At 38.3% G+C, this 11,510-nt stretch overlaps 1 protein-coding gene across 4 annotated transcripts; it reads left to right on the top strand.

The window, feature by feature from the left end:
- Nucleotides 1-7,976: 7,976 nt before the first annotated feature.
- On the top strand, nucleotides 7,977-11,200 carry LOC137732491 (bet1-like SNARE 1-1). 4 transcript variants are annotated; one of them, XM_088687258.1, is made up of 7 exons: nucleotides 7,977-8,213; nucleotides 8,995-9,142; nucleotides 9,591-9,647; nucleotides 9,749-9,808; nucleotides 9,896-9,981; nucleotides 10,260-10,325; nucleotides 10,901-11,200. In XM_088687258.1, exons 1-7 carry the CDS (start codon nucleotides 8,182-8,184, stop codon nucleotides 10,926-10,928), a joined length of 477 nt encoding a protein of 158 aa, XP_088543384.1. In that variant the 5' UTR covers nucleotides 7,977-8,181; the 3' UTR covers nucleotides 10,929-11,200. The 4 variants fall into 4 exon arrangements, with proteins under 4 accessions (XP_088543384.1, XP_088543385.1, XP_088543386.1 ...); XM_088687259.1 differs by having other exon boundaries at nucleotides 7,980-8,195; XM_088687260.1 differs by lacking the exon at nucleotides 10,260-10,325 and having other exon boundaries at nucleotides 7,980-8,213.
- Nucleotides 11,201-11,510: the final 310 nt, after the last annotated feature.

Below are 11,510 nucleotides of genomic sequence, written 5' to 3'. Positions count from 1 at the left end.
TCTCAATCTACACTCCTCAAAAGTGTATTTTTCTTTCTAATAATAGAAATTTGGAGTGCAAAATTAGATTTTTGGAGTGCCAATAACAATTCCCTATTAACATTTAACTACGTTAATCAATCAACAAGATCATATATCATTTCACAAAATTTAATAAAGGAACTCTACATAACTCCTTACCTGGATTCCAAGTAATAACATGGTAAACAAATTTATAAATGTGATGTCTACTGTGAGTAATTCTCATTCACTTAAATCTAAGGTTCCAGACTAACTTTATTGAAATGAGTAAGAGTGGGGATTCCAGACCACTCAACGAAATCCAACTAAAATATGGTCGTCTATCGATATGTACCAAGTACAACTAATCCTTCGAACCCTAGGTAGGTAGTGAGCACCCATTGCGGATATACCAAACATGATCACTCCTAAAATGCATATGGTCCCCCATTGCGGATGTACCAAGCAGAAACATATGCATAGTCTAATAACGTAGACAGTGATCACCCATCATGGATATACCAGGCATGATCACCCCTAACATATGTATAGTCCCCGATTACGGATAAACCAAGCAAAACCATAAACATAGTCTAATCGTGCAGGCGGTGATCACTAATCATGGATATATATGATTACCCCTGAAATACGTATGGTCCCCTATCATGGATATACCAAGTAGGACCATCCATGTAGCACTGCTACATGGTGTAGTTAGATTAACACACAACCTACCTCTACCTTAGCCCCTATGATTTACAACGTCGGCACCTGTACTATCAAGTTCTCATGGCTACTAACTATCTTGTCATACAAGCATATAAGTTCTACATAATACTTCTAATGAGAGTCCAGGCACGCATTTCTATACTAGCACTCGTACATTTTATTCGTATCATCTAGAAGTTCAGTAAACATGTATGTCACAATAAAATATCACTTGCACGTAAATTGAGGTGCACATCACTTGAGATAGCTTGCTAACCAAGATAGACCCGCTAGGCTCCATTAGCTCTCAAGTAATGCTAATTTTCAAGGTTCTAAAAAATGCTAGGCGCTAGTCGGGTGGTGGGCTGAGGCTTAGTGCCTAGGCGGACTAGGCGGATTTAAGTAAATCTATTGTATTTCGTATAAATAAGTGTCTGCTTATACTTAAAATATATAATTTCATCATAAACTACAAAATAGAATGACATATATGTTATGAAGTATTGGAACATAATGAAAACATAGGGAATAAGAATATAATGTGTATTTATTTAAGTATGCACCAAGTCTTTTACAATTTATTGAAAAAATAAAATGCAAACTAAAAGTTATCTATTTTCTGTCTAAGTGAGTCGCGACCAAGGCAGGTCTGGGCAGGATAGTTAGGTGCCTAGGCGGGTGCCTCAGCAGGTCTAGGCACTCTTTATTAATTTTCAAATGCCTAGGCATTAATCAGGACGGTGGTCAGCTGCCTAGTGCCTAGGCATGGATTTTTAGAATTGTGCTAATTTTAATACTTAAGAATGATTCAAAACATTTTGACCAAAGTTAACTTGAGTAATTTAATCAGAAAGATCCATCCACTGGATTTTTGATCCATAGGTTTCTAAGGTTCTTAAATATTATGTACAATAATATACTAAAGTTTGGTGATGATCCAACGATCAGATCGTCGTTCGCTACAATGGTCAAGTGGCTACGTAAATGAAACAAGGTTCAAACAACATAATTTCACTAATCGGGTTTCAAATATGGAACCGGGGTATCAAATGCATCCTAGAAGGATCCAGTGGTTCCTCAGGCCATGCGTCGCTGCAAGTGGTGACCGGCCGCCCTGATTCATCATAAATTTCCCCTAATTCCAAAATTTATCAAATTATACTAGAATGAATATCTTGAGAACATGAGTAATTGTTATACCTGGGTTGATGTCCAATTCTGTCGGGAAGTAGCCTGAAATTCCTTTGAACTGCTAGATACCCTAAAAATGGTGTCACTCAATTCGACGTCTAAATGAACTCCGACGCTCCAACCACCACTTGGGCCTTGTTCTTGGGTTCAAGAGGAGTGTATTGATGGTGGCGGTCACTGTTGAAGGCTACAAGAATGGTGGATCGCAGCCATGGCATTCTTGAAGTCGTTAGCTTCGATCTTCTCCAAAATGGCTCGGGTTGTTGGTGTAAATGAAAGAGGGAAGGATGTTATGATGTTTTCAGGTGGTGTATGGGTGGATTTCGTTGGAAAAATTGACGAAAAAATGTTGGAACTCATCCCCAGAAACGGATCAGAAAACAAGTTCTAACTGGGTCAAGTGGGGGGCCGGGTCAGCTGGCTTTCTTGTCTCTCTCATTTCCCTCATTTTGTGAAACCTCATCCTTAATTTATCGTATTTTATACTATCAAATTTATGAAATTACCATTGTACCCTTGAGCTGACTTTCGTTGACTATCTCGTTAAAACGCGTAGTTTTAATTTGATTAATTTATTCGTATCGTTCTCATTGCCACGAACGCGTAGACATGAACGAATTTGAATTCGGATGTATAACGAAGATTCTACGTTCAAACCGTCGAACGTTTTCAGATATTTGTGTCTCATTTTATACATTCTTAATGTGCGAACCAAAGAGACCCACTTGGGATTCTTGTTCCCTTATCCTTCTACCCAATCCGGATCTCCCTTTTCTTTTTGGGATTTTCTTATCCCTTTATCTCTCTCTTTCTCTCTTTAAGCTCTTCCGTGCCTTCTCTTTGTGATCTCCCTTTTCTCTTTCTCTGAGTTCAGTTTCACGACAACAACACTAACCCCAAGACTTAAGGCTTGGACGTAGGACCTTGAGACCCCAAGCCAAACTTGATACTCCATTTTGACAGCCACGGTGCACCCTCCCCCGATGAGCTACGGTGACTTTCGAAACTTCTCCAACATTGGTAGGCTTCTAGAAACCCTTGGATTGTGTTTTAAGGTTAGATCGAGGCTTGCTATAAGTTGTTTAAGCTTGTTAAACTTAGAAATTGGTCGATCCACGGCCTGAAATCGGGTCGACTCGACCCGATAACCCTAAAACCCTGATCTAAGCCCAACTGGTACCCGACCCAAACCTTTGGGCCATGTTACCGGCCTAACTCAGAGACCCAGCCTAATAAGCCAAAGCCAAAGCCTTGGCCAAAGCCCAAAACCTAAGCCCAACCTAGATTCCAGTCGGTGCATGGTCAGTATGTGGGCCTGCGCGTGGACGTTTGTCTTGGTCGGTGCATGGAGCACACGTGCCTCCACCAGAAGTATTGTGTTTCGCCGACGTCCACGACGGTGACCACAATGACGCCGACGAATTTTTCGGCCAACTTTCCGGTGACCCAACTCAGCGCGTGGCCGTTCGGGTAGTCGCCCTATGGCGGAGTGTAGCGGCGGCATATGAGGGTACTCGAGGTTCCCCCTTAGGTTTTTTGACATCCTGAATCCGCTTATGACATTCGTTTCCTAAAATTCAATCGTTTTAGTATAGTTTTATTAATTGGTCCCTTTATGTGCTTAGGTGCGTTTATTAGTGGCATTTCCGTCCACCCTAGTTCGCACGGCTCTTTGACAACAAAGTATTTGTGAATGGACCCCTTCCAATATGCTTGATTTTACTATTATAAATGCATACATGAAAATCATGATTTAATGGCTACGTTTTATGAAACGTTTATGAGTAAACTGGATTTACGCTTTATGAAATATCATGCTTTATCGACTTTACGTTCTTTGAAGTATATATGATTTATGATTATATACTTTGAACATGATTTATGATATGATGTTTGAGCTGTTGAGCTCTGATGATATATATATATATATATATGTTTTGGAAAGATTATGTTCAATGATTTTTGTCCTTATTTAGTGGTTACTCATACGATTTGTTTACTGGCGAATGATACTGCTGACGGGTGAATGATCTGCCTACAGGCGAATGATACTACCTTTGGGCGAATGAAGATTTAGTCCTGCCTACAGGTAATTGATATCCTTATATGGCTTTGGTCGAGTGATGTAGGGCATACGAGTGAAGGATACTGCTTTCGGACGATTTTGATACCACTACTAAGCACATTTTACATGATATATGTTCTATGAAAGGTTTTATGGTATGCTAGGATTTTCGGAAAACCTATTACATATTATACTATTGAGTTTTCCTAAACTTTGGGGGTTAGTACGTTGATAAAAACTATTTTAGTATTAGTTATATATCAACTTGGTCTACTCATGTCTTGTTTTGCGTCTCCTCAGAACCTAGGCATGAGGCATATGACCCAAGCTACGAGACATTCCCATACTAGTGACATTGTGTCATTCTCTTTGCTTGAACATTCTTGTAATATCACTTTCTGTTACACCTTCTGCTTGTATTCCGAATTAGTAGTGTGTTCCGAACATGTCATGCATCATCATCATCATTATTATTTTGCAGTTGAACTTATTATATTGTTTTGATAAGATTGTATTTGAAAATTACATTGCATAGTTATGTGCGAAATTTATATGCATGTTTCTAATGTTCTAGGCATATGTATTCATAAAATGGCTTACGTCACCCTCGGGTGTCGGCCAACACATAGCCCTTTCGTTATCCTTCAGACAGGGAATCGGGGTGTGTCAGATTGGTATCAGAGCATATTTAGGACTTCATTCTTTCATTTGGTAATCATAATCTTTCTTGAAGCTATGATCTTTCATCCTTCTAAATCTTGTTTTCCTCTTATCAGAATCATGGATCTTCATGGTGGGCACGTGCCTCGTCGATCTCATTCTGGTTAAATGGGTGGGATTTAGCAGTTGACCTTCGTTTTGTGAAATGTTTTTTCTAGTCATAGCGGGTCAAGTCGTACCTATATGGAGATTGCTCGGAGTCACGGCGTTACCGAGCTGAATGTAGTTGGAGCTTGTAAGAAGGCTGAAGATTGGCTAGAAAAGATGGAAGACATTTTGGAGAGTATGAAATGCCCAATGGCTGAGTGGGTGAATACCGCTGGTTATTTCTTTCAAGGTAACACGAGATATTGGTAGAAGTTAGTGACAGACTCTTGCTTACGTAACTCTATGATGGCTTGGGCTACGTTTAGGAGACTTTTCTAAATTTTCACCAGGGCAACTTGAGTATCACAAAGTTTAATAGCATATTTCGACGGTTGTCGAGACACCACAATGGAATTTATGGAAACCTTAGGAGATGATGATACAGCTGGGGATTGATATAAATGATGACATATGCGAGCTTTTTGCACCACATAGGTATGCATCCTACGAGGAGATGATTGAGGCGGTTTTGAGGGTTAAGCAGACAAGGTGGAGCAGACTTAACCATAAGTAGCACCAAAACCAAAATCAACCTCGAAACCAGAATCAACCTCAGAACCAGAATCAGCGGGGTCGTGGATTCCAATCCAAGAGCATGAGGGAGCCTTCTACTTCTTCTTCCCCTTTTGGCCCTATACACTTTCAGTCATTTAAACGACATGGTTATTGTTCGGGATCATCCAATGAAGGCTCAGGCAGTGAGATGGCGAGGCAGTATTTCAGCTATTCTAATCCAACAGTTGAGGCTTGTGCTTGTTGTGGTAAGCGTCATCGGGGAGATTGCAATGCTGGTCTAGCCATGTGTTTCAGGTGTGGCGGCTCTGGACATATTGCCCGTAATTACGGTACTCCATGCTCATTTGATGATTTTGCTTTTGGTTTGGGTTATGGTGGGAGTAATAATCCGAGTACTCAGAGTTATGGTGGAAGCAGCAATTCGAGTACTCAGTTTTCTACTCAGCGACATCCGCAATATTCTGGAGCAACTTCAGGTAGTCGTGCTCAGAGGAGCTAAGCAGGCTGCAATAGCCAGGGTGCTAGGACTCGTGGTGGCCATAACAGTAGTTCGGGACGTCAAGCCTATAGACGTATCAACGCCATGACTTAGCGGGAGGCAGAGCAGGATCCCAGAGTTATCATTGGTACGTTACTTGTTTTTGGTCATTGGGCTAATATTCTGATTGATCTGGGTGCTACTGGTGAACCAACAATTTGCGCAGGTGGTGAACCAACAACCTTCATCACTTGGATATGATATGTTTATACAATTGCCTTCTGTAGATTAATTTTGTGCATAGTGGGAGTTTAGGGATTACCCAATTATTGTCGAAGAGGAACTGTTGGAGGCCAATTTGATTCCCTTCAAACTTGTGGAGATCAATATCATTCTGGGAATGGATTGGCTGTCTAAGCACAATGCTTATGTCGGACGTAGAGAGAAACTGGTGACATTTGATCTTAACGAAATAGGGCCAAAATGGCTTAGGTTGTTGGTGTAAATGGAAGAGGGAATGATGCTGTGATGTTTTAAGGTGGTGTATAGGTGGATTTCGTTGGAAAAATTGAAGAAAAATCGTCAAAACTCGTCGCCAGAAACGGGTTATAATTGGGTTGAGTAGGGGGTTAGGTCAGCTGGCTCTCTTTCCTCTCTCCTTTCCCTCATTTCTTCTCCTCTGATTAATCACCCTCTTCCTCATTTTCTTTGTTGCGTCTCTCATTTTCCCCCTCTCTCTCCGTTGCCATTTGGCAACTTCTAGTCCTTATTTTATTTATTTATTTATTTATTTTAACAACTAAAACTTCTCTAATTTCTTCGTTTCAACTCCGATTCGAGAACAGTTTTCCCCTAATCGCTCATAGGATCGAGCTCTGTCCAATTATACTTAGTGTGACTTCGTAAGGACTGGATTTTCAACGATTACCGACAAAAATTAAAATTTCATAATTAGTTTAATTAAAATCTAAATTTTATAAAATTAATATAAATTTTCCAAAAATATATAAAATCTCATTAATACAAATATGTAGTTTACAATAGTGAAATCCAGGAACAGGGTTTCACACCAATTCTTGCTCAAAAGAAATTTCACAAGTGCATGCATGCGTTCATATATTCACAAACCTCAACAACCCCTTGATCTTTTGCAGAAAGATGGTTTAGATAGAACACGACTTTCCTCTTTTTCAAAATTGCAATGGTAAAATAATTTTGAAAACAACACTACCTAACCTTTTACATAAAGACATCCTCTCTATTATTTCTGTAAAACCTTAAAAATTTCTTTTGCAAACCAAAGTCAATTTTCCCGCTAGACCATCTCGTCGATTACTACTTCAATTTAATACTTTCTATTTGAATTCAAGAACAAAAATCTTAAGTTCTGATACTACATGTAAGACTAAACTTATCAAAAACATATGAAGAGATTAAGCACATGAACCACAATTTATACAAGTATTAAAATCACAATTCCAAAAGTACTCAAATTAACAATAGGTCTTAGTTTAATATTGAGCGTATGTTTTGTGAGAGTAGAGGCCAATATTTTATATTGAAACAATCCTTGTGATTTTCCTATTAAAATCAGCATAGGAAACAAACACACAATTCCAATCCAACTATGAGCGTTAAGTATCATGATTTATTAAAGTTTCAATCCTGAAACTGATTAGGACAACTTTAAACTCTACAATAAGACCTTTCCATACCAATTGAAACAGTATAGCCGGTTTTTAGCACTCACAATCATACTTATATTCTAACATTAAAATGTTACACGAGTAAACGAGGAGATTTCAGGGCAGAGAATGCTATTACCATATCCGCTTGATTAGGTTAAAAAAGTACAGATCTTCACGGTTATCCATATCCATGAACATAATAAAGCACATGAGAGATTTCAAATGACAGCTTGCAAGTAGGGATTTAATCATTTAAATATCCCTTTTACATAACTTTGAGGTGCTTATGAAGACATTTCTAATCCCGTCTATCTAACATTTTTCTTCTCAATCTCTTGGATCTTGAAAATCCTTTTTTCGAGTAAAAAAATCTAGGTGGGCCTAAAGAACCCAAGAAGCCTATTGGCGGCAAGCCCAACCTCTGGCACCACGTGGAACTCCAATAACTGCCTTTCCGTTCCGTTGAAATCAATTCCTCAAAATTCCTCTTTCATTTTCCTTTCCTTTCCCACATTTTCTCAGCAACCAAACGGAGGAAGATCAACCATTTCAAACTTCACTATTACACTCTCCAACACCATTGCCAGAAATTTCCATTCAATTTCGTCCTTGCGATTCGAAATCCTACTGGGGCAAAAAGGACGTCGAATCTGCGAACGCTGCAGTCAATGAGTAACAGAAGGTTCGTATTCTCTGATAAGTACGTATTTTATATATCAAGATCTCGAATTTTCGCTCCTTCAGAATTTTATCTTTTCTCTGCACGCAATGTTGTGTTGCTAATTGGATTATTAATTTCGAAATTTATTGGTTAGATCTTGTAATTAGCACTAAGTACGAGCTCTACTTGCGATTATCTGAAGCATTAATCTTGGTAAATTTAAAATGCAGGTTGGATTTAGTGTCCGTTTGATTAGTTTACAAGTTGAGGATAGAACTATTGTTAATAGTCCGGATTAGTCGGAAGGAAATCTGTGAAAACGGGGACAAGGTGTTGATTTGCAATTTGTGTAAAACTGGTGAAATTTTGAAGTTATAAGCTGTGATCATCGTTCGAGATTCCGATCCCTTAGACTTGTGCTTGTTGGGTCCGAATATATGATTAACTGTCTTTCTCCAGTTCTTTGGTACTTTGCCTTAATCTTTCGCAGTACAGAAATACTACAAACTTCATTTTTCTTCTTTTTTTTCGTAGTACCATTTTGCGTTTATTAACTTTATTTAACGTGTTAGCTTCGTTTTAGTTAGAAAAGTTTTGTTTTAGTTAGAAACCGTGCCACAAACTGTTGCTAGGACAATTTGTAAGGTCATTCGCACTGTCATATTTTTGAGTATAGTTCAAGATACTGGTGTCAACCCCTAATATGTTGTAGTTTTGAGCCGGTATTGCATTGTAGCAAGAACTCATTAATTACGAGCAGTTTTTTGTGGTTTCCTAGGTACATTTGTGTAATACTTGACTATGTTTGCTCTTTTTGTAGGGAGCACCGTTCCTCCAAAGCGTCTCTTTTAGATGGCCTTGAGGAAGGTGGTCTTAGGGCCTCCTCCTCATACTCCCATGACTTTAATGAGCATGATAATGACAAAGCCGTGCAAAGTTTACAAGATAGAGTTGTTTTTCTGAAGAGAGTGAGTGCAATATAAGATATCTTTACTGGCTGAATTTGTTGAGTTGAACCTTTGTTTCATAAATATCTTAACATGTTTTATATTCTATTAGACATGAAAATATCTTTACGTAACATTGTATAAGTTGATATGAGCCATGCTGTTTTAGACAGTGGGTAATATGTTCTGTTGCCATAATGTGAAGACTGCTTAAGACTTTTAAACATTTATAGGGTATTCATTTAAAAGTGGTAGTAGAACATTCAGAATTACAGACTTTCATGTGAATGTTAATAACTAAATTTATAAGAACAGCATGCCTGATGCATAAGATCTGATGCTAGATATTGTTCTTCTTACTGAAAGTGAAGTTGAAGTTGTAGTTGATTGTATATTAATGCAATGGTATGGAGGTGGGTTCGGGTTGATCAGTCTTTAATCTTACAAAATAAAAATGTTTTATTTACAGTTAACAGGTGATATTCATGAAGAGGTGGAGAGCCATAATCGCTTGCTTGACCGAATGGTATGCTTCTACTTATTAAACGTACTCTGCTTGTTAGATATTTCTTTTTCTCTAGATATTGTTTATATGTTTGAACTTGTTTGATTATCCTGTAAAACCAGGGCAATAGCATGGATGTGTCAAGGGGTATATTGTCTGGAACAATGGATAGATTTAAAATGGTACCTAAACCTCACTTCTCCCTTTTTTCTTTTTTGTGTTATCACTTATGGGCAATTGGCTGAGAGATCAAGTTATTTGCTTTGTAGGTATTTGAGAAAAAATCAAGCCGGAGAACGTGTGTACCTGTGGCATATTTTGTGGTTTTCTTCTTAATCATATACTTTCTATTTAGGTAAAAATTCATTATTGATGTGCTCTCTTATTGAATATCGATGTTTTTAATTGAACGAGGAAAGATACCTTGGCCTCAAAAAATTGTGAATTGCATTCTACTATTGTGATAGAGATAGCTTTTGACTGATGTACAATTTGCTGAAAGGCGAGAGATAAAATGTATCAAGGGGTGGATGAAGGTGGGTGTGGGTGTGGGATGCAGATGTTAATATTTATATGTGTTATTAGGATTGAAATTCGAATATGATGAGTGTCCTTTTTATTTAATCAATGTAGATTAGGAGTGAGGATAATAATTCAAAGCGAGGGGACGGCAGGAATCGAAGAGGACAAGAGGAAAAGGTGGGATGGTGTGCAATGAAGATCTAAGGTCGTGCCAAAATTAGAAAAGAGAAAGATAAAAGGAATAGTAGATTCAAGATAATGGGTATAAAGAAAGATCAGAGACTAAAAATAGCATTGGTTTAAGTAGAACGTAGGACCCCAGTTGCTAAGAAAAAGGACTCATGTGATATACCCAAAAGAAAAAGAAACTGTATGGGGATGGAGTTTTATAGATTGTTATAATGTCTTTGATATTGCAAGCCACAACCGTCAATTCCACAAAGTTCCTCGATACTAAATTAGACTACACTAAGAACTGTTGTGTTCTATGTAAGAATTCTTGGAACTGAGCTTCCTCCTCACTTTCTTCTCCTCTGTATTTCGGTTGTGCCTGGGTTTTCAACCGTTCAACACTGTTTCAGACTTTTAATTGTTGGCTAGCCTTTGTTATTTCGGGAATTCATTAGTATTCTCCCCATATCATTCATGCATGGGTCGATGATTAAGTTGATCAATCAAAGGTCCCATACGTTTGGAATCATGTTACTTAATATGTATTGTGCGGTTGATGTTGGTTTGCTACTTGTTTGCAGGATTCGCAAATACTTCATGCATAGCTGAACCAGAATCATACAAGATTTTTATCTCAAATTTTTGATCTGGCGAAGAATGTGGTGCAAAGGTATCTCTCTCAAGCAGCTGAGCATGTGAAAATGCGGTTTCAAAGCGATCAGCATTAGGAATATTTTTCATTTCTCTATACAGAGTATTATGCCTGAAAGGATTGACCAGCAGCTGGAGGTGAGCTGCTTGTTAAATTGTACAGTAGCAGATAAGCGACATTTGCTTCTTGCTTCCCTTACATTTATAAAACCTTACTGTTGCTTGTACTATTGCACGGTTTGTCGGTTATGGCGGGGATTTATAAGGTAGTCAATGTTAACGTATGGGGATCTTTGATTTACAGAAAAGCAAATTTTTCGTTGTCATAAGCGTTGTTGGTGCAACCGACTGTGGGCTATAAAACTTGGCATCTTGGCATGTAAGGCAAATTTGGATGTGGGTTGTTTTGTTAGAAAATTGTGGTGGTAAAGTGAACTTGGTACTCTGCCTGCGAAGAAGCGTTATGTTGGTATCAAAACAACTTCTAAGAACTTGACAGCAACTCCACCCTTAAAAAATGAATCCATTTAATCCACCCAA

This window comes from Pyrus communis, chromosome 16 (genome assembly GCF_041283825.1).
Source record: "Pyrus communis isolate YQ-2024b chromosome 16, ASM4128382v1, whole genome shotgun sequence".
Classification (NCBI taxonomy): domain Eukaryota; kingdom Viridiplantae; phylum Streptophyta; class Magnoliopsida; order Rosales; family Rosaceae; genus Pyrus; species Pyrus communis.
The sequence above is the reverse complement of the archived record's forward strand: the minus strand, read 5'-3'. Positions and strand labels throughout refer to the sequence as shown.